Source organism: Barbus barbus (genome assembly GCF_936440315.1).
Source record: "Barbus barbus genome assembly, chromosome: 4".
Lineage (NCBI taxonomy): Eukaryota > Metazoa > Chordata > Actinopteri > Cypriniformes > Cyprinidae > Barbus > Barbus barbus.
Genome location: NC_136732.1, coordinates 13,086,543 through 13,111,491, shown reverse-complemented (window position 1 = coordinate 13,111,491; position 24,949 = coordinate 13,086,543). Strand labels below are relative to the sequence as shown.

The following is a 24,949-nucleotide window of genomic DNA, read 5'->3' as shown; positions in this document are numbered from 1 at the left end:
ACTGGCTGTGAAATCGCAAATCAGCATAACGTTGCGCATTTAAGGGCAGAAGTTTTTGTGACCTCTGAAATGGTATCATCATTAAGCCTGTTGAAGTATTATTGGATTACAGGATTAGAAGTGCACTGCTATCCAGTTTACGACTTCATTTAATGTGATGTTTAATGATGTGAAAAGCCAATATGTCTATATATATATATATATATATACACACACACACACACACTAATACAATACATAACAGAATTTTTTTAAATTAAATATAACTAATATGAGCGTAATCAGACTTATAATGTTGTCTTATAAATAAACATGTCTTTTTATTATTATGCTTATTTATATATTAACACCCTTTATATGTATTAAAAGACTTAAGGCAATTATATGTGTATTTACACTTATATATATATATATATATATATATATATATATATGATTTATATATTTTATATTTATTTTAATTATTTTAAAATATGTATTTATAAATATATATTCAGACATAATAGTTTATATTTTATAAGTGTATATATTTACACTTGATATTCTTTTTAAAAAATGTTTAATCTTATTTGAATATATTCTTTATATTGTTTTTATTTTTTTAATATTAATATATTTGCAGTATATAATATAATTTCACGCGCGCACGCACACTCACACACACACAGTTTTACACTTGTTCACGCTAATTGGGCCTCTTAAGGTGTTGTGAATCTTGGGACATCTCAAATATTCAATGCAAATAAATGATTTGACTCCAAGGGACTGTAAAATTGGATAATTATCCAATCAGTAATGTCCAGGTCTCCATTACTTTTATGAATAAATATCGCTAGTACACTATGCCAATGATAACAACATGTAATGGATAATAATACATAATAGCCAGAATATCTCTGGCCATTTCTCCTGTTTAGAGAGCTGGAATGGGCCCAGGTTACTCCATAAGGAATCCGGCTGGTACCGTTACTACACGCCTCACTCAGAGGGAAGCGGTCCAGCTCTTCTCAGAAACGTAACGTGTTTCTCATGGCCTGTGTATCTTAATGCCTCACGCTATTGACTCCTCGTAGAACCCCTGCGCTGTGTTATTAAACTTCCAGGAGGCTTTCTGAATCAAAATGGCAGTGAGTATATGAGTCCTTACAGTAACCGTGATTTGTCTGCTTGGGCGGGCGGCGCTGGAAAACATTGGCCCATAAAAATTTCCAATTAAATCACTGGCTGACACATTATTCGTGCTAATATTTCAAAGCTTCTGAGCAATTTATGAAAATAAACAAAATAGGTGGGATGTCATCGTGTTCTGTTAGGAGTGTATGTTTCCTTTTGGAATATAATCACAGCAGAAATGTGCCAGGCTGAAACGCATCGCACCGCGCTGACTTATTGCATCAGCCCATCATTGCGCGGCTTGTTAGTCATTTGATTTATCTCCGAGCTTTGCCTGTTTGTTTTCCTAAACGCAACACACCCATTGAGTAATTGGTGATTAATTTGCAGCGCTTTAATTTTCTTTACATGTACAGTGTGAAGAGTGTGAGAGCAGCTGTAAATCTCAGAGAACCTGCCAACAGAGATGCAGCAAGACCGGCCTTAGGGCTCCTCAGATGCTTTTCCAATTCAAATGAAAACATCCTGTCACATTGAAACACTTACATCAAGGAATATGGAAATTTTGCTGGATCCATAACCGAGATTTAATGTCTCTAATTGAATTCTACTGGTGTTCCTGCAGCTTAACTAGTAGACCTTACTCACAGACCTTGAGCGAAACACACTGGAATTAATAATTCACTGAGAATAATTCGCGAGTATTAATCGCACGCTTTAACGCGTTAAAATTGACAGACATAATATATATATTACATATATATATTAGTGCTGTCAAAGTGAACACATTAATAACGCGTTAACGCAAATTCATTATAACGGCACTAATTTTATAAACGCACGATTAATGCAGTGTGCATTTTCTGTTTGACCCGTGGTCTTGTTAAGGTATGCTCCACGAAGGAATGCAGGAACTCACGGGTGAGTCGAAAACAGAATCTTTAATAAAATAAGAGTTTCAGGATACAAGAAAACAATCTCAGAACAAACGTATACCTAACTTTAAGACGAGACCAAGACATGAGGGGAACTGAGGACTTTTAAAGGGATCAGGACAAAGGAACAAACAAGATAATTAATTCAACACAGGTGATGAGAATGATTGATACTTAACTAATGACAGGAAAAACTATGAAGAAAAAAATATGGGCAAAAGGGAAACTAGACAGAAACTAAACCGTGACAGGCCTAGTCCGTAGTTAGAGAAATGGAGATGTACAGTGTTGCCAACTTAGCGACTTTGCAAACCCCTTTAGTGTAATTTTCCCCCCTCTTCAAAAAAGCACCTAGCAACAAATTTTTAGGTTTGCCCAAACCTTATTTAAACTTAGTTTTTGAGACTCACTGGTACTGCCGCGCGAGGTCTTGCTGTCCCAGCATGCGCACGCCTCTCTCTGTGCGTCTGCTCTGTTCAGCGAGTGACGGAGAGGAGCAGCTCTTTCAGTTAAACACAGATATTATGTTGCTTCTCTAATTTTACATGCAAGTATACCCGAAATCACAGCACAGTTATTGTGTTTATCTTATGTGTATTTGATTTGGCTCGATTATCATGATTTTTGAGGAGATTAACATCTTGGAAAGGAGCTGGTTATGTAGTCTTAATGGGTTGCGTTTCAGTCACTATTTCATATTCATTCCGTTGTCTGACATATTCTTGACATATATGGTTGCTGCATATAAAAATCATTGTATAGATATTATTAAAATATGCACATATACAAATTTACTATGGGGATTTTATAAACTTAAATTTTCATCTGCCCAGAGATTTATATATTGCCTTAAAGGTAACGTATATGGCAATTACATTTTTGTATGAGGTAAAGTCACCTACTATGATTAAACATGCCAACTTTAAGTTGTTTTGTCATAAGGTTGGACACTCTTTTTTATGCTCGCAAAGTTAATAAAATGTAAATAAAAGAATTGAAATCCAAATTTCTCATTGCCAACTACAATGTATTTGAGACTGTGACTGTAATTCTTTCTTTTTAAATTTATGCATTTGGCAAATACATTTAGTTTAGGATACATATTTTATCTGTGAATGTGCTTCCAGGCAATTGAACCCATGACTTTGGCATTATTGATACCATCTTATGATCCAGCATAAACATTATACTAGTTTTAGACAATGGCAGCATTTACTGTAAGCTTTGCCCAACGTCCTCAGGTTTCTCACAGTTGTGTAAATCTTGGTAAGTTTTCAAAGACTGTTCTACTGTGTGTTTACTGTACTACCCTGGGTAAACACTCAGTAAACTTCAATAAAGTATCTCATGTTGTCTCAGAGTTGAAAGCAGAAGACAAGTGGATTTGGTGGAATTCTAGATTGAAGATGAGCTCAAAAGATAAAGACATTTGTTGCAGCACTGGACACCAGACGCTGAAGAATTTGGCAGGGCTGGATAGGCTTCCCCACGGAACATAAATCAGTTTGAAAGAGGGGGACCACAATGTGAGCGCTTCCCATCGTTTTGGCATTCCTTCTTTTTTTCAAGCCTATGTAAATCATCCTCACGACAGGCCCAGGCTGCAGATGTGTGGCCCATCGGTTCCACCGCAGCCGGAGTCTGGGGTCCAAATCCCAAATGATCCGTAAATAGGAATCTCTCTCGGATCTCGGCGTGATGCGGCATGGGACGGACGGATTGTGCTTTTCCACTGCAGGTGTCGTCACTCTGGTCTCATGGTCTCTCACCAGCTGAGATTTACAGCCCTTGAACGGCACTAAGAAGCCTCATTGACGCTGCGTTACTGGAATGCAGCTCCACGCTGAGGGAAGGCCTCCGTGATGAGCTTTACAAGGTGTACGGTTGACGTGGGTGATTGCAAGGCAATGCACGACTACGTTTTCAGGAAACAAATGGTACATCTTTGTACCTTATTTACCCTGAAATCATGTATATTAGTGCCTTAAGGGCACATATTAGTACTTTAAAAGTACATACCTTTTGAAAGGGTATACCATGATTGTGACAGTTTTATACCTTTTTTGTTTCGGTGTGAATTTAGATGCCTGCTACAGGTCTCAAAAAAGTTGGCACGGGGGCAGCAAAGGGCTGAAAAACCAAGAAATTTTTAAAAGATTCAGCTGGGAAAACATCTAGCAACTAATTAAGTTAATTGACATTAGATCTGTATGATTAGCTATAAAAGGGATGTCTTAGAGAGGCAGAGTCTCTCAGAAGTAAAGATGGGCAGAGGCTCTCCAATCTGTGAAAGAGTGCGTAAAAAGGTTGTGGAATACTTTAAAATCAACATTCCTCAACGTCAAATTGCAAAGGCTTTGTATATCTCATCATCTGCAGTGCATAACATCATCAAAAGTTTCAGAGAAACTGGAGAAATCTCTGTGTGTAAGGGACAAGGCCGAAGACCTTTGTTGGATGCCCGTGGTCTTCGAGCCCTCAGACAACACTGCATCACTCATCAGCATGATTCTGTCATTGACATTACTAAATGGACCCAGGAATACTTCCAGATACCACTGTCGGTAAACACAATCCGCCGTGCCATCTGCAGATGCCAACTAAAGCTCTATCATGCAAAAAGGAAGCCATATGTGAACATGGTCCAGAAGTGCCATTGTGTCCTGTGGGCCAAGGATTATTTAAAATGGACTGTTTCAAAGTAGAAAAGTGTTCTATGGTCAGACGAGTCCAAATTTGACATTCTTGTTAGAAATCATGGTGTCCTCCGGGCTAAAGAGGAGGGAGACCTTCCAGCGTGTTATCAGCGTTCAGTTCAAAATCCAGCATTCCTGATGGTATGGGGGTGCATAAGTGCATACGGTATGGTCAGCTTGCATGTTTGGAAGGCGCTATGAATGCTGAAAGGTATATAAAGGTTTTAGAGCAACATATGCTCTCCTCCAGATGACGTCCATTTCAGGGAAGGCCTTGTGTATTTCAGCAGGACAATGCAAAACCTGCTACATCTAAAAGTCACACATTTGGGGCATAAAATGTAGGCTTTTTACAACATGCAATTTATTAAAACATTTGTATTCATTATACTCTGATAAAAGGTAGAAAACTGTCACAGTGGTGGTACCCTTTCAAAAGATACTAATATGTAGTTTTGAAGTAATAATATGTATTTTTAAGGTACTGATGAGTAGGGGTAAATAAGGTATAAAGATGTACCTTTTAGCTTTTGTTTCTTAGGGTACCAACCCATAAAATTGCATATGTTAATTAATTAAAATTTTTGAAGTGTTTTTGTTTAAAGCAAGAATGTATGGCTTGTTTTTATATATGCCATTTACTGGCTATCAATCAGAACATGAACATAAAAAACACAAAAAACCTGTGCTTATTGAAAGAAAACAAGTTGGAAAAATCTAATCCAATATTTGGTAATAATATATTTAAAACTACACAATTTGTCTTTTTTTTTTAGGAAGTTGTTATGTGAGCAAAGTCAGTAAATTGTAGTACAATGCGATAGCATTAAACTAGCCTTTTCAGGAAAAAGAAAATCCTCTCTGGGTCAACGTGATATAAGGGTTAAATCCATTCCACAGCTTTTCCTCCAAAATCAACACAAAACATGCGGAAAAAGTCTACATATTCCTCTCCTTAATGTCTCAGTCCACAAGAATGTCTTACAGGGATCATATCATGTGGAATCAAATTTTCCTTGATCTGTTGAGATTTAAAAAGAGTTTAATGGGCTTTGAAAACATAATGCAATTTTAGAATTCAAAACATCCTCCTCAGAGGAAAAAAAGTATTTTATTGAAGCTAAACTGCCTATTCCAAACATTACAACTGGAAAAGAAACAACGTGATGGGACCATTTTAAGATCTTAGCCATTTGCATTGCATGCTAGAGACCAGTTTGTAACATTCAAGTCTATTTGAATAAAGAGATAGAAAAGAAAGAATAAAACTAGGAGATGTTCTTATCTATAAGCCAAATCCAAGTAAATGAAGAATATGAAGGTGTTTCTAAAGCTACTAATTAAAAGTTTGCCTGAGGAACAGAGAGCAGTAGCCTGCTGTCAGTCAGACTCAATTAAAGAAGAACCAAGAAAATGAGATGAAACTTGCAGTCTGGCTGGAGGTGTGTTTTCTGTAGACGCCACAGCGGGCTGAAGCTCAACCAATCTGCCACACGCTCGAGCTGCAGTTACCCCACCGCGGACAAGAAGCCGAGTAGCAGAGCTGTAAATTACAAACTCCAGGAGATCGTTCATCCTAATTGTGGTTTGACTGTGCTGTTGCAAGCCTGTCGTACATAACAGCACAAACTCCACCTGATGTATGTCGAATTTTTGAGCTGAATAGCCTCTAAACTGAGACTTACACTGAGATTTCAAAATAGCCTTCAAATAATGGAGTTTCCTGAAATAAACATGGAAAATACATTTTTAATAATTCCTATTATTATTGTATCTACAGTAACTCGAAAAAAATCGAACAATTATTTTAAAAAAATATTTAAACTGATCAGTTATTTTGAGAGTTGTAAATGAAAGATTATTGGATTATGTTATACAAGAAAAAACTTCACCTTCTACTTAAAAATGTCATCTTTTATTCAATTTTATACTTGATGTCTCTTTGTAATTATTTGTGAAATTTATTAGCGATTTTTGTGTGAAAACTGTTTCACCACCAATTTTTTTCAGTGTTGTCTAAAAGAAAAAAAAAAAAAAAAAAAGTTTTTAGAATTTGGAAAAAAAAAATTCCACCTGTTTTATTTACCGCCAGTCAAAAATTACACTGTAAATGTAGCTCAACAAGCCACACGTTTTCAAGAAGCACCATTATTTATAATTTATCATTTAAAATGACAACTGTGTAAAGAAAGCCTAGCCGCACTGTGCTACATACACTTTCTAATGAAACACACTAGTAGCTAGGTGGTTTCCAGTAACAGGGTGGGAGAGGAAGAAGGAAAGAACTTCCTGCTGTGAGCCACAAGTGTCCTGGGAAACACACTGAAGCCAATTACATCCTGAGCTAGAGAGCACACACAATGCTCTGACCTGTTTGTCTGGTAACCCTTGGCAACACCTACATGCAATATGTCATTGCTCTGTGACCAGCTTCCCGCATCTGTCAATAAAATGTGGTGCATCATCAGCTCTTTTGCACACCAAGTCTGCATTTATTTGATCAAAAATGCAAGAAAAACAGGATATTATGAAATATTATTACAATTCAAAATTGAAATTTTTCTATTTCAATATATTGTAAAATGTAATTTGATGTAAAGCTGAATTTTCAGCATTACTCCAGTTTTCAGTGTCACATGATCCTTCAGAAAACATTCTAATATACTGATTTGCTGGTCAAGAAACATTTATTATTACGGAGTGTCTATTTACACTAAGTGCAAATAGCCCACCTTGTTGGCAAAGGCTATTTACACTAACTCCGCCCACTAACGTGTGATTGGGTTAGTCAACACTAAAAAAAGACGCTTGCTTTGCATCAGTTTCAGTGGTGTAGTAAATGGCTCGACCTGAGTTCGAGTCCGCCTTTTGCCAAACTTTTTTTTCTCCCTTTTAAAATCTCATATTGCATCAGAAAGTCATTTATTTTCAATAAAAATGAAGGAAATAATGAAAAAGTTGAAAATAAAAGTATCGGGTAGGGTTAGGGTAGGTGTAGGGATGGATTTATTGTCCCAATAAGGTGGCATCTATTTAATCATTTGAATTAAAACTATAATTTACACTCAATACGTTATTATTGCATACAGTTTTATAATGTACTACAATACTGAGCTGCAGATAATTGCCACTATTTGCAATAAGTAATATAAATAGCAGAAAACCTTGCTATTTTAACATTGTGTAAATAGAATGTATCGCTATTTGCACTTAGTGTAAATAACATATCGTTAAAAAATACTGCTATTTTAACATAGTGTAAACAGAATCCATTGCTATTTGCATTTAGTGTAAATAGCATCCATTGCTATTTGCACTTAGTGTAAATAGTATATATCGCTAAAAAATATGCTATTTGCACTTAGTGTAAATAGAATCTAATTGCTATTTACACTGAGTGTAAATAGCATCTATCGCTATTTACACTTAGTGCAAATAGCCGCTGCCTTTATTATTATTATCTACAAAACTTGTGCTGCTGAATGTTTCTGAAAACCATGACTGTACGTGCATTTAAGTTTGGGGTATTTATAGTGCATTAAAAAAAGAGCTTGCTAAGGAAATGGCGAGTGTTTTAGCTCAGACCCTTGACTCTACGGAGCAGCTGCTGAGTGATCTTGACGTTTGCGTTTTGTTGTGTTGGACACAGGACATAGAATTCACTCTGTTTCCCATTAGAGAGCGTAGAGGGCAGATAGCATATCTCAACAGAGTTATCCTGTGGAAATAGAGGTCGCTATCTGGACAAATATACCAGTTATAGGGCTCAGGCCTTTGGCGTGATTTGAAATGTCTCCAGCTAAACGTTTAGCTTACACAGGAAGGATTCACCAGTTTCCAAAAAGTAAGTTTTTCTGTATTCATTTACTGAATGGAAGAAATATTTTCCACACTTGAAGCGAAATGCTGACGTGAAGTGATGAAATCAAAGCCAGTCAAAACATATTTGATGTCTACTATAGACTGCTACAGGGATGATGTATTTTTGTAGGCCAAAATCCAGAAACGAGTAAGCACTTTAGTACCTCCAGTACTCCAGAAACCAGAGTTTCCGTCCACAGATATTTAGGCTACATTTTCACTAATGTGTTTTCGTTTTAAAATGCATAACTTTTGCTACGGTTACCCCTGTCGTTTACAACACTTTTTGACCCTCAAAAAACAGAAAAGTTTTTTCCTTGCGTTTTTAAAAAGTTTCACGTATACACGACAACGTTTTCAAACCGATTCACGTTAACAAATATCCGTGAAAACTGCCAAAAACGCTGTATTACGTGTGCCAGGCCAGTAGTTGACGCGGTCACTTTGTTAGTAAACAATACCTGTAGGAAAGTGACGATTAGCTCTTTGTGGGCGGGAGTTCCATCACTAAAATCACCACACTGTCTACTCCTCATTCATAGTGATAGCAGCTTTAGCTGCGTTAGCAAACTTTTGAGCAGCAACAACACTACCATGTGCTCTGCCATTGTTGTGTATGTTTGTTCGCGCTTGCCTTTAAAATCGACACGAACTGCGCATGTCTACATACCTAACACGTATTAGGCACACGCATGACGCATGATTCAAAGAATGCCGTATTGGGTGTTTACACGGAAAAGATAACGGTGGCATTTTCAAAAACTTGCACTTTGAAACCCGTTTTCAAAATTATGCGTTTTCAGGCCCCAAAAGGCAGTTGTCATGTAAACGAACCCTTAGTTTGAAACTGGCCACAATTTCTCTCCGTATCCTTGATGACCGTGTAAACAATAACATCATGCTCATTGCTGTACCCATAGACATATAGATATATTCATTCTCAAGATGGCGCCGCGCATGGCAGCCATTGTGCTTGGCTCTCCAATTGTTTTAGTGTTTTTGTTAGTTTTTCCTGTTTTTTGTTTGTCAAACACGATCAGTTACATCCAGGGAAGAACTGCTGTATATACTGCTATACTGGGTCACTGTTACACAACAATAAAGGATGCATATCACTCTGTTCCAAGGGCAGCTTTAGGACTCTCTGATCACTGTTTGGTTCATCTTATTCTGACCTACAGGCAGAAACTTAAATCTGTTAAACCTGTATTAAGGACTGTAAAGAGATGGACTAATGAGACAGAGCGGGTTTTACAAGCCTGTCTCGACCTTACTGATTGGAGTGTTTTTGAAGTTGCTGATGATCTGGACGAGCTCACAGTCTGTACTAACAGACTGTGTAACATCTTATATCACTTTCTGTGAGGATATGTGCATTCCTACCAGGACTCATCTAACTTATAACAACGACAAACCGTGGTTCACTGCAAAATTCAGACAGCTCCATCAGGCTAAAGAAGATGCTTACAGGAATGGGGACAGAGTCTTGTATAAACAGGCCAAATACACACTGGAAAAGGAGATCAGAGTGGCAAAGATGAATTATTCTGATAAGCTAAGGATCCAATTCTCTTCCAGTGACACGGCTTCAGTGTGGAAATGTCTGAAAGACATCACCAATTACAAGACACCATCCCCCAGCACTGTGGAGAATCAACAACTGGTAGACGATCTGAATGAGTTCTACTGCAGGTTTGAAAAAACACCATTCACACCTCCTGCAACCCCCCTCTCCCCCACACCGGCACTGCAGATAAGAGAAGATAACGTGCGCCAGGTCTTCAAAAAGAACAAGAGAAGTTCTCTCCCCACTGCTCTTCTCCCTCTACACCAACGACTGCACAGCTAAAGACCCCTTTGTCAAGCTCCTGAAGTTTGCAGATGACACCATACTGATCGGCCTCATCCAGGATGGTGACGAGTCTGCTTACAGACAGGAGGTTAAAGAGCTGGCTGTCTGGTGCAGTCTTAACAACCTGGAGCTCAACACACTCAAAACAGTGGAGATGATCGTGGACTTCAGGAGAAACCCCCCTGCACTCCCCCACTCACCATCATGAACTGCACTGTGACTGCAGTGGAGTCATTCAGATTCCTGGGCACCACCATCTCTCAGGACCTGAAGTGGGACAATCACACTGCCTCTATTGTCAAAAAGGCCCAGCAGAGGTTGTACTTCCTTTGTCAGCTGAGGAAGTTCAACCTGCCACAGGAGCTGCTGAAACAGTTCTGCTCCGCCATCATTGAATCCATCCTCTGCACTTCAATAACTGTCTGGTTCAGCTCAGCTACCAAATCTGACCTCAGAAGACTAAGGAGGGTGGTCCGGACTGCTAAGAGAATCATTGGTACAACCCTCCCCACTCTCCAAGAACTGTACTTATCCAGAGTGAGCAAAAGGGCTGGTAAAATCACTCTGGACCCCTCACATCCAGCACACTCCCTCTTTGAACTGTTACCGTCTGGTCGACGCTACAGCGCTCTGAGCACCAGAACGACCAGACACAGAAACAGTTTCTTCCTTCAGGCAATCCATCTCGTGAACATTTGATGGTGAATGTTAGATAATGATGGTGAATGACGTCAAATTAACTGTTCCAAAATGGTGGATGCGTCAATGTATCTGGAGCAGTCAAATGTGTCATCTATACATATCTATGGTTGTACCTGCATTAATGGTCATGTGACATGCGTTTTCGGTCATGTAGTGTGGACGGAGATCGTTTCTTAAACGCATTGAAAACACCAGTGAAGACGAGGATCGTTTTAAAATGAAAACGCACTAGTGTAAACAGGGCCTCAGGTCAGTGAAGAAAGTACAAAGAAACTTTTTTGGGATTTCTAGGCATTGTTTTTTTCATGTCGTGTTTTTACTTATCTTAATTTTTCACAACTTGTGTTATTTTCCTGTGCGAGTCGGAGCTGAACTGCAGTGCTAATAGAGTCTCGTGAACACACAGTCGTTCACAGAGACCAACGGCCAAGTCAAGATATTCGTTAAATAATATGTTCAATTTCAGTTTGTTTATGCAGACAGAAATCTGATCTTCTAGATGGTATAATATGTAGAATAGTTATTATGGCTTGAGAATGCCTCTGCTTTCTGACAGCATGTGGGCCACCCAGCGGGAGATCACAACTCTGTCTGAATCATCTCTCAACAGCCAATGACAGCAGACCTTCATCCATCATTTCCTCCCCATTGGCAGCCATTGTGCAGATGTAGTCATGATTGGACTCCGTTCATTTCTGCGTTCAGTGCAAATGCGGCCTTTGATGTGACGGTAACAGCAATGTTGAGGAGGCAGTTTGAAACTGTTAGCCAAGCTATATTACAAGCTACTCATCATTTAAAGTAGTTCAACTACAGATTGTCCCAGTAAAACATTACAGTACAAAGAGCATAGTATTACAATAATAGTGCCTTTCATTCTCACTGGACCGCGCTGATGACGTATCATGTCTGTGCGAACAGGGTACGCAGAAGTATGCAAATACATATTTGATAGGCAGGCAGGACAGCCTATCGTAACGTTCGGACCGAACATTTTGATTGCTTGAAAATTTTATGGTCCTATGCCTTCCACAAATGACATATAAATACATATAAATGCATTTATACCACTTAATTTAGTGAATGCTATAAAGGTGTGAAGAGACTTTAAACAAGCATAACAAAAAATCTTTTTGAACAAAATCACTTACCCTGCCTTTAAGGGGGTGTTTAAATGACACCAACTGAAAATGGAAAACTCTTTGAGCGTTTTGGCTCTCAAATGATTCAACTTTATTGTGCAAAGTACAATACAAAGATAAAGAAGCATCTAAACAGATGTGCAAATAGCTATATACATACAAAAATATAGAAGATTCTCTGGTTGTGAAGGACATAGAAATTCCTTCAGTCATGTATGCAGTATCATAGTAAATATCATTTGTAACTGTATACTACTGCCACAGAACCATTTTATTCAGTTTCAGCATTTCACAGATGAGCCTTTATTTTCCCAAGACAAGTGTATTTCAAAAGTGACATCATCACAGGACCTGAAACCTGCCGGAAAGCTTTGGCAAGAATTTCGACCCCTGGGATGAAATACCAGCACAGACATCCAAAAAGAGATTCAAATAATACCAAAAGACCGATCACAAATATAAACCAACTGACGGGGTATTAAAAACATAAATATTAGCAGGGAAACAAGCAGAAGGCCAAAGCAAGCAGACCCTTCCACCAGAAAACGGTCCACCTCTCGTAACCAGCCTCTAAAAGCAGGATATATTGTGTTTTCTCTGAACTCCCATAAAGACAAACAAAGCCTTTTGGCTCATAAGTCGTGTGTGTTTTGAATTATGAGCTCAACAAAACAAAATCCCTAAAACATGGAGCTCTTTGCCCAGAGGACTGGCGATACACTGGGGTTTGGATTTTGAAATCCCAAAATACATCCCTTTTGTGTTTTCTTTTTCTTGATCTGTTCTGTTTTTTCTTCCCCCTGTACTCTACCACAAAATCACAAGCCTGCGATCCTACAGTTTTGGTTAGTCAAACAATGCTTGTGGTTTAGTGGATGTTTTTAAAATGGCTATAAATAAACTAAATGTAATATTAAAGACTTGTTCTCTAGAGGACAAAAATAGCATAAACAGTCAATAGCAAGTAAGTGCAAAAGCCATTAAAAATCTGGTGTTTTTTAGTCTTAATTTTGTTTTTAAAATATCAATCAGAGATGTTTCCCAAGGAATTCTGTTATCATTTACTCACCCTCAAGTTGTTCCAAACCTCTGAGTTTCTTCTGAGCACAAAAGAAGATATTTTGAAGAATGTTGGTAACAAAACAGTTGACGGTAACCACTGACTTCCATAGTATGGGGAAAAAACTACTATGAAAGTCAATGGCTACTATCAGCTGTTTGGTTACCAACATTCTTCAAAATATCTGATTTTGTGTTCAACAGAAGAAAGAAACTCATACAGGTTTGAAGAACATGAAGGTCAGTAAATAATAACAATTACAATTTTTGGGTGAACTATATATTTTCCTTTAAGGTTAAGGATGTGAGCAAATACATATCTCTTAGTGTTAAACTTATGTGCACAACTTGTGTTGAGCAGAGATGTGGCACAGTTAATCTGGTGGATAAAAGATTTATACACTGAAGAAAGCTCACATTTTCTTTTGAGATCTCTTAATGAAGTAACTGCTATCTCAATGGCAGATCTTAATACTCTACAGATTGTGTGTTTTTTGCCCTGATGTTGAATGGTTTGCCCTGAGTGAGTCATTGAGTCAGCTGACTGCAGGGGCATTAGGAGATGTGTAAGTTTCCATGCAGTGGGTGTCAGAAGCAGCTCTAAAGGACTGACCAGCAGTCCACCTGCTTCCGATTAGCAGCTCAAACTCACTCCTGCTCTCGTTTTTCTCTCTCTTAGCATTTGTTTTCATTTTTGTGGCTTCATTTTCTTCTCATTTAGGGACAGGGATCACACAGAGGTAGTTTTGTGTGATTTAAACAATTTAATTTCCTGTTTTTAATAAATAACTTGATATTTGTTACAAGGTTCTTAAAAATTTGTTTAACCACAAACTGCTGTGCGATGAAAAAAATCTGAAGATTTTTTTTTTGTTTATTATATGCTATGATAGCAAGATTTTAGACCAGTCGGATTTCATAGTGGGTGGGGCTGTACTCATTTGCATTTAACCAAAGCAACTTTAACTGAATTTATAGTCTATCACTGCATGCATTCCCTGGAAATCAAACCCATGATCTTGGGGTTGCTAGTTCCATGCTCCATTGTTTGAACTAGAAGTATTTTTTCCCCTTTCTACTCAGTATGATGCTACAGTAATGCAAACTAAGTAACTGATATGAAAAAAACTGGAAAAATAAATAATGGATTTATTATTATGAATAATGGATTCAAATAAAATGACTATAAATGGCTATTTTATTTTTTTCATGATTTTAATAATTGCAATATTTTTTAAATAGAAATCAAGTAATCGCTTAAAAAGAAATAAAAAGCAATATAATGTCATTATTATTATTATAAATAATATAATAAAAATAAAATATAATTTCAAATTTCTATAAAATACCATAATATCTTTTTAAAAATGGTCTAAAATTACATTTATTCCTGAAAACTGAGCTAAAGGAATTTTTCTTTAAGTAATTGATTTAAAAAACAGTTGAAAAAAAGAAATGTAATTAAAGTAATTATTATTTTAATATAATAAAATATTATTATATTAAATATTAAATATGATTATATTTATTATTATTATTATTATTTTTAATTCTAAACAAATTAATCTAAAAAAGGCTAAAAAAACTGTTTGAGCAAAGGAATTGTTCCCCTTTTTACTTAATGTGACGCTACAGCAATGAAAATCAAGTAACTGATAAAAAAAAAAGTCGAAAGAAGAAAATAAAAGTTAATAATGTAATTTTTAATATTATTATTTTTATAACTAAAATAATGCAAATAAAATATTATTTAAAATATATATATAAAAACTATGTTTTTCAAAATTTGAAACATTTTTTTTTGTTAAATTCATAAATGAAATTTGTTCCTGAAAGCTCCACTGACACCTTCAAACACACATGAGGAAATTAATGTCTAGCAGTCATTGTTTTCTGCAGGGGGACTGCAGAGGTCTTATTACATCACCCTTTTGCACAATTCTTTCATCAGACTTTTGGTCCGGCAACAGCACTGAGAAAACCACAGATGGTCCGCAGACCTCGAGCAGCTCTTTATGGTAGTCCAGAAATCTGCTCACGGTTCCTTTTAGTCTGCTCGTATCACAGCAGGCCAAAAACACCACGACCCCGAGGACCAGAGTGGAACAATGCAGAGAGATCCAACACAAGACAATTCCAGCAGTCTGCTCTGTGTCAAGAGCTGCGATGCACGTCTGCCTTAATTAGCTTCCACGCACGGGTTAACTTGCTTATGTGAGCATTCAGTCATCAGCAAAGTTTTGCTAACAGAAACAGTAATCCGTCAATTATATTCATTTAATTTTAGTGTGATTCCTCATAGAAGTCTACGCATGAATCTGGAGCTCAGAAATGCCTCGTGTCTTTTTGTAAGTTTCTGACTGAACTTTGTGTTGAATGGAGGATTGAGCTAATTTGGTTTTGATTTAATCGCAAAATACTGAAAACCTGCTGAAGGCATATTTGTGCACAACGAAAATTAATGTTTTAAAAGTTTCAAAAGAAGCAAGTCTAAACCAAGTTTCCAAGTCTAAACATGCTTTTAGTTCAATCTTTTGTGAAAGTTTCTATTTTAGGAATGCTCTGGGTCATCAATGAAATTGTATACTTCTATCAAAGGAGATTTTATCACCAATGTATGGATTGTATGCCTGTTTCCACCATGAAATAATAAAAAAAAGGTTGCTCACAATTTAAATTCAGATTTTTTTTTTCTCAGAATTGCGAGATATACTCTCAGAGTTGTGAGACAAAATGTTGTAATTAACTATTATTTTTTATTCCATGGCCAAAAAAAAAAGTAAATATTGCAAGACGTAAGCTCGAAATCCTGAGGGAAAAAGTCCAAATTAAGGTCAGAATTGCAAGACAAAAGTCTGAATTTTGAGTGTATATCTCGCAATTATGAGAAACAAAGTCCAGAAAGTAATTTCTTTTCATTATGTGGTGGAAACAGGCATCCATACTATTGCCTTTTTCAATCTAAAGTTTAATTACTGCAGTAGCACTAAAACAGATGCATTATGAGATATATTAAATTCAATAGTATACCAAAGAGCAATGCAAATGAAACATTTAGCTCTTTTAACCACACAAAATAGATTTTTGTATTTTGTCTGTGTCATATCTATGTAACTGTGAAAGATCCTGAGTCTGATGATCAGATTTTGTTACATTGTTTCTCATATCTGACAAAGATAACAGCGTTCACATACCAAGCCATCAGTAGCTTTGATAGCTCTCTATGCTTGAATAGTTGATGAAAGGTTAAATGCGTCATAAACAGTGGCATCATGCACCTGATTTTTGAGTTAGTGTCAATTCTGGCTTACTTGACAAGCTAATGTCCCGCAAAATAAACTACTGTACTTATTTATAACTATTTCGTGTAACTATTTGAACTCATTTGGAAAGCTGAGGTCTCTTAAGGTTTATCTAAAGAGTTTTATCTTCATCAATGCAAATGTGGAATATATGACTGGTAAATTTTAATGTACAAATGTTATATTGCTACTCATATCTTACAAAGATACAAAGTTCTCATACAATACCAACCCATCAGTAGCTCTGAAAAACTCTGAAAACTATTATATACTGTGAGATCTCTATGTGTTAAACAGTTGATGAAAGTCAAAATGCATCATTTTTTTAAATAAACTGCAGGATCAGTGTCAAATCTGGATGACTTGACAAGATAAAACTTTATAAAATACTTTACTTTTTAGCTATTTCATGTAGCAGAACTTTCTATTTGAAACAAATGATAGACTGACCAACGAGCAAATAAATGATTTATGTCAAGGCATTTTAAAGCTTTTTAAAACAAATATGCACATTTATTTTCACAAATGCATAACATTTTTCAGAAGCTGCATTTAAAATTGTCTGATGGCACATGATATGATGCTTTTAATTGTCAAATCCAACAAATTATTTCAAACCGTTTTTAGGTGATGATAAGTATTTTTCTATCGAATAATTTATAGTATTTATTACCAATAAAAGTGACATTGTAATTTTAACCTCTGCACATATGACTTTAAAAAAATTTAAATTATATTATATTATATACTCTGTATTTTTTAAGCAATGTGGTGATATTTAATGCATTTCCAAATAGCAGGCGTGGTTTTAATGTTTGCAAATGATCTGAATGCATCTGTAAGCTGAGACCTTAATCTTAAAGATTTTTTATCATCATAATGCACAAATGTGGAATAAATCATTAAAAAATTAACAGTATAACTACATAACCTATATTTTAACAATGTTTTCTCAGTCTGCAAGTTTGGACAAAAATTTACAGTGCATACATAAAATAAAATCTAGATAACATTCCTATCGTCCTGTGAATGCTACTCCTAATTTGCCACAAATACCTGCCTTGCCCACCTCATTCCACGGAGTACAATGGAAAGAATCCGGACAGAAAGACTTACTCTTAATTACGAGGCACTTCATCAAAGCAAGCAAATTTGTACCAGATGTAACAATCTCTTTGAAAAGAGTTTGAGACAAAACTTTTGACCAGACTTTTTTTTTTTGACCAATCTCCTTTACAGCTTGATCATCGAGCCTTCCTGTTCACCTCTGCATCGTCGCGTGCAAAAGCACACAGTGAGAAAACAGCTTCTGTCAGTCATCTCTCATATCATGATGGTGCCCTCATTCTCCATTCATGGGAATGAACTTTTATTTATAACCACAGGCCCACTGACACACATTCATCTACTGCGCAACAATGTTTGCATGTGCATGACAGCCATCTATCAGGAGCGTTTGATATGTGTTCACACTTTTTTCATTTAGTTTATGACTTCACCAAGTGACAACAACCTCATCAAATAGAGTATTTGCTGACAGCTTGATGCTTTTGTTAAGGAGTCATGTTTAACACGGCATGAATAGAATAGAGCAAATGTTTTTACGGCAGTAAATGTGACAGGCCATAAAAAGAGCAACTTATGAATTTGATGAAACACCTGCAGGAGCCCTTAATATGATAAAATTGCAAAAATGAAAGGAATTATGCGGTTCTTTCACAATGAGATCCTATTGCTCGACAGATACTATTTTCTTCCTTAATGGGAAACCGACTTTTCATCTGGAAACCAGCAGTTTACTTTCAACTCGCCAAAACAAACAACAAGACTGATGTAATCTTTCCTTCAATCTGATAATGACACCTGCCTTGCAATAACACGACAAGCCTTTTCAGCAGATCTCGCCCTCCAGAATGCTTCCTTCCACAGAATGGATGTTGAAAGGCACTTCCAAACTCAGTTACACCCACCCACCCATTAAGCTGAGCGATTATGAGCACTATATGGCAGCCTGTATAACATGTGAGTGATTTCAAGCTAAATTTGTTACAAAAAAAATAATGCAACAGTAGAATGTTTTAAAATGAGATTACAACAGATTTGTTTTAATTTATAATCAAATGTCTCAAATCTAATCTAATGATCACTTGTAGGAGTAAAAATTATGTGGGATTATATAATAGGATTTATGCGGAAACATGGACACATTGTTAAGCGTTCACGTGGGTAAAATGTGGGTAAAATACTTTTTTTCTGAAGTATTCCTCACATTAAATATGTGAATAAAAGGCCTATTCTTCTCGCAACAAAAGTTGCAATAAAGTAAAACCCATCTAAATTCATTTGCATATTTGAAATTACAATGAATGCAGTTTGTTTGGAGCATTTTGATGGTATTTTAACAGCCTATTTGAATAAGACAGTGTGCACTGTTGAGGTTGAGAGTCTCATTAGATTCATATGTTCAAAAGATTCTGATAGGAAAAAAATCATCCAAGCTCCTGAAATTAAAAAAAGAAGACTAATTTTGATTCAGTATGTTCATTTGCATTAATTGATGTTGTACTTTTGGAACTAAAGTTAATCAATTAATCAAGAAAAAAGAAAGAGTGAAACTAAAGGCTGAGATCTATCTTTTTTTTTTTCTTTCTTTTTTTTACCTTATCACCCAATCTTTTAAACATTTTAGAGATTTCTGCATCTTGTGAGATCCAAAAATCCGAAACCACTAATGAAATATCTCCATATTCAGCATAATACACATTTCTTTCATCATAATCTGCCTTTACCAATTTGAGTGAAAATTGCTTTCAGAGTAATACAAACGATTTCAAAGTTTCAATGTATATTCAATGTAGCCTCAGACTTTTGGACTGGGAAAACACTTCATTTGCACTAACAATCTTCACTGCATTATATATGTAACAACCACAGATAGTTAAAGCAGGAGACTTTGATTCATGAATTTTCATATTTCACTATACCATCATAATACGCATGACTCATTAATTAAATCTATTATGAAATGTTTGCCTACAAACAATCATCAGCACTTGTTGAGGTAAAGTACATCAGAAATGACTCACGGACTCAATGTATATTAAATGTAGCCTCAAACTTTTAGACTGGGGAAATACTTTGGCATTAACAATCGTCAGTGCAATATATATGTAGCAACCACAGATCCTACTTTTATTTCACTATACTATCATAATACCATTTACGCATGGGTCATTAATGAAACCTATTATGAAATGTTTGCCTCAAGCTGCACTTGTTAAGGGGTAAAGCGCATCAGAAATGACTCACCGACACATTCGTTGGCCTCTCTGGCCGTAGCGCGTTGCCAGGGCCGGTCGTAGTGGAACGGCTTACACCTGTCACACTCCGGTCCCGCCGTGTTGTGCTTGCATTCACACACTAGGTTCCCTTCGCGGTCCTTTACGCACTTTGACGCGTGCCCGTTACACTTGCACCGACCACCGACCTGCAGGTCAGACACGGCGTAAAAATACGAGTCCCTGGCGAGCTCCGAGTCATCCTCGTTCTCGTCCCCGAACGTGTGCAGCCGGTTGAAGGTCACTTTGATATCGGTGGCCGTGACCCAGTCCTGCAGGACGGGAGAGTTGTCAAAGTCGTGCGCGGATGGTCTGCCGTCCAGCGTGCTGAACGCGATGAGGCCGCCCGTTAACGGCTGCATGTCTGTGTGCGAGTCCGTGCAGATCGCTTCCTGCTCGTTCTGCTTGGTGATCGCAGCTTTGCTTGGTTTGTTGTACATTTTCTTGCACTGGGTTGAGTAGAACTGAAACGGCACCCAGGTTTTTCCGTAATCCATGGACTTGAAGATGGCCATGGATTCAGGGCGAGGAGAGCAGAACTGGAGGCTCACGTAAGTCACCTCGAACTTCTTCCCCAAGGACAGCGTCAGAGTCACATTTTGTGGGTACTGTACGTAGTTCTCCGACTGCCAGCAGGTGAGGTTGTGAGGGTTGTTGAGGTCTGTCAGGTACGCGGGGGGATGCGACTTCTTTGGGTCCGTGGCGTCGCAGATGTTGCAGTCCCTCGATCTTTCCTCGCCCTTCTCGGTCACCACGCAGTACCGCGACGCCGGAGAGCCGCAGGTGCTGGATACGCGCACGTCTTTCCCGAACGCGGAGTTCACAAAGTCGGGGATGCAGCGTCTGGGGTTGCCGTTCTCGTCGTAACACGGGTCCGGAGGAGAGGATTGAGCCGCGAACATACTCATTCCGTATCCACCGCGAGCACCAGCCACCATCCCGATGATGGACACCGTGGAGACGCACGTTACCAAAATCCTTATCATTGCAACCCGGGGTCCTCGGTGTCCCTGAAACAGCACTGAACAAATAAAGAAACTTTTGCATTTAAAAAAAAAAGACCGAAATGGATGTATTTAGAATACTTTAGCTTGGAGTTTCGAATAGCTATGCTATGTGTGTAAGATTTGTGCGTAATTGCAGGAGACAAATCCACAAAATGCACTATACCTCTTTGCTCGGGTGGAGAAGTATGGCAAACCCTTCTAAAAAAAGAAATTATAGGGTACTCTCCCTTTCTTTTCTCTCTACCGGATATGTTGTAATCTCTTTTCCCACTTTCAACCGATATGAAACAGAAAACCTGCTATTACTTTCCGAGGCTCCCTTTCTTCCCCTGCCTAACTCATTCACACCTCTGCCTCTCTGTGACTGAGTGTCGCAGCTCAGCCCTTCTCTCTTTCTGCTGCTCTGCCTGTATTCAATAGGGGGTTCAGTCGTTTACCATTCTGTCTGTGCGCCTGCATGAGCAAAGCACTTTATTGCCCATGTGTGCAAGAAGCACAATGGAATTCTAATGTACGTTTATCTCTAGTTGCATTGCGAGCTATTCTTAATTATAGGGGAACTTTTGACTATCTGAAAAAAGTAAAACATTCAACAATTCATTTATGCGTGATGACAGTATTTATTTATTTATTTATTTTTTGGGGGGGCTGTTGCTATACAAAGCGAATATTGTTCTATATATAAGTTTTGCATTATTATAACATTTTAATTCAAACTAAATGCATTGTTTTATTAAAAATAAATTAAATGAATAAAAGTATCGTACAAGACTGAAAATAATCAAATGAAAAATAATCAGTAAATCACTCTTATTTTACTAATCACTATAACTAATCACTAATTTACTCTTTTTTTCTACAATGCAAAACAATAAAGCAATAAAAGAAAAATGAATGAATGAATGAATAAATAAAGGTCTGGATAGATACAGATTACCATACAAATTGCAAGTTTGCATTTGCACTAGCAAAGTTGTACATTGCGTTTTGAGTTATAAACCCAAACCTCTTTTCACGTTTAATCTGTGAAGAAGTAAATGAATAGCATATGCACATCATAAATGTGCATTAAAATCCAGACGCAGTTCTGATTACGCAAATCCACTGTTGGCCACCCACCGTGTCCCGTACTCACTTGTTGATTCACCGTTCCTCACAATAAAGAAACAGCGCCACCGTGTGGTAGAGTGCAGAATAATCTGACCAGCAGTGATTGACCTGACTGAGCTCTCTCTTCACTTACTATTATATTTGAAAGTTGTTCTGGATCAGTGCAGGCACGATAATTGAGTAGGCATATAAATGACCCAATAGATGACTTTTGTGGCATTTAATATTTGGCAAGTTACCAATTGGACATTTTATAAGATTCTATGAAGCAGGAAATGTCAAAACCTTTTTTTTCTTTCTTTTTTTGTAATTAAAAAAAAGATTTTTAAAGGTATGTGTGTGTGTTTTGCTCCAAAGTTTTAGATTTTGAGCTAATACTGCTAATACTATAGTGTATTTCAGACTTTCATGATAGGCCGTATGTAAACTGCACACATAGTAAGCGGATATTCTTGTTTTATAAGCTTAAAAAGTTTACCAGGCAACTGTGTTTACAAGGGAATTTGTGATGCTTCAATAGAAGATGAGGAGAAGTAAAGATATAAGCAGGAAGCAATCGTTAGTGTTCGTATTCTGTTGGTGTGTGTTGAATCAGCAGAAGTGCAGGTTAAGTGAAAACCACAGAAGCAGAACGGTCATGCCGCTTTAAAAGAGCAACAAATTCATAAGAATGGCCTATTCATCTTCTAAAATGGCTAAATTAGATCACACATGCTTTTTTGTTCCTTATCCTGCATGTCAGCTTTTCTCGTCACTGTCCTTGGTGCTGAAGTCATGGACAAACTGGAAGAATTTCATTATCACAGGTCTCGGAGAAATAGCAGGTTTGTAATTTTTGGTAGATTAAAGTCTTTAATGGTGACCAAATCTTGTTATATCTAAAAATGTATGACTTCTGAGGTCTGATCTTTTCTTGTTTTATATATTTCAGTTTATTCAATAATGAAATTTTTACAAATATATTTTAATTTGAAAGTTCACCCAAAAATGAAAATTTGCTGAAAATTTACTCACCCTCAGGCCATCCAAGATGTAGATGTGTTTGTTTTTGGATTTGGAGAAATGTATCATTACATCACTTGCTCACCAGTGGATCCTCTGCAGTGAATGGGTGCCGTCAGAATGAGAGTCCAAACAGCTGATAAAACCATCACAATAATCAATAAATAATACACATGACTCCAGTCCATCAATTAACATCTTATGATAGATTTGTTTCTTACAAACTTGCAGCTTTTCACTGTACAAGATATTAACTGATGGACTGGAGTTGTGTGGATTACTTGTGGATTATTATGATGTTTTTATCAGCTGTTTGGACTCTCATTCTGACGGCACCCATTCACTAAAGAGGATCCACTGGTGAGCAAGTGATGTAATGCTAAATAAGTGAAGTTACCTCAAACTGTGGCTGCAACACATCATTACACAAACTCTATTTTAGCACTGATGTGTTGTGGGATGCTTCCCACTTGTGTGCTACAAGAATACTTCAGAGGTTTCCATCAGTGTTGGGTTTTATTCAATTCACGTAGGCACAGTGGATTTTTATGATGACTGACCAGTGATGACTCACACATGTGAAATGCACAAATATAGAACTCAGATCAGTTTAGAACCACTAAAAAAAGGAAATGCATGCGCATGTCTGTGTTCAAGTTTCTCATGTCCTCTTTTTCATCAGCAAAGGTTAATGTCACAGATGAACTTCTTATTTGATCTCTTTGGTGGTAATGTCATCATAACTCCGCCTACACCTATAGTTAGTCATTTTATTTATTTTTACTTTGTTTGTGCATGTAGAAATATGGTACAGTACAATATATTGTCATCAGTCAAGCTCCTTATCTCCTTATCTTCTCATTTTGGGGTGAAATGAGAATAAGACAGACAGATAGTCATGACATAAAAGCCACGTGTGAGGTGTTCTCAGTGTTGTGGTATATGAATAGGAAGTAAACTGTTTCCTCACATACAACAAGAGCTGTGTGCAGATATAAAAAAAGAGAGAAAAAAAGTCCTTGTATGTGCATCTGACTGCGGTATGAGGGTTTAAGAGTCTGTAATCTTAGAAAGCAAATAGAGAAAAAAATATTTATTTATTTATTCCTTGCTTCCTTTTCGGAACATACATGCCTTATCACAATTTAATCATTCGATCAATCCATTTCAAAGACGTCATTGTCTGTCGTGCTCCAGTAATGCGATGTGACGCATGGCGCGTGGGCGGGCCTTCACGTGCGCCGCGCTCCTCTCTGTCTGTCATCTGTGAAGTGTGAATGAAGTAAAGCGGATTTGCATCAAACAAACAAAGGTAAGCAGATTTAAAGTGTTCTGTGAACCTTTAGCGAATCTCGTGGCACAAAAAGCTGCCTCCAACAAATTTATTCTTATGTCTTAGTAAAATTATGGCGATGCAAATGTATTATTTACAAATTGTTTCCCTCAGTCAAGGTGCTTTACGATGTGTCAGCATAATGGATCTAAAAGATTTGTTATTTGACCATTTTAATATATATAGTCATTCAAAATGGATGCTGTTATATTCATTTAAACATGTGAAATATAAAAGATGTAATAATATTTTATATATTCACAATATTTATGTTAAATATATTTATTAAAGTAAAAAGTGTTGCTCAATCATTTTTGAAGCACTCGTTTAGAGGAATGAAGTGTAAATGAAACAAAAAGTAGTTTATAATACAGAAATGCATTTAAAAAAAATTATTTTTTTTTTTAAAAAAAAGCTAAATTGAACAGCTTTTGATCCATATTGGACCAAGTTTACATACCTTAAAAATAGACATCATGTATACTTCAAGCTGGTTG

At 37.0% G+C, this 24,949-nt stretch overlaps 1 protein-coding gene across 1 annotated transcript in view; it reads right to left on the bottom strand.

Moving 5' to 3' along the window:
• LOC306868852 (netrin-1-like) overlaps window positions 1–21,393 on the bottom strand; it is a 54,188-nt gene extending 32,795 nt beyond the window's left edge. The window contains exons 1-2 of the mRNA XM_079415261.1: window positions 21,171–21,393; window positions 19,972–21,021 (exon numbers count right to left, since the gene is read on the bottom strand). Coding sequence (XP_079271387.1) covers window positions 19,972–20,986 — 1,015 coding nt within the window. The 5' untranslated portion in view covers window positions 20,987–21,021; window positions 21,171–21,393. The remainder of the gene's footprint in view (window positions 1–19,971; window positions 21,022–21,170) is intronic.
• Window positions 21,394–24,949: the final 3,556 nt, after the last annotated feature.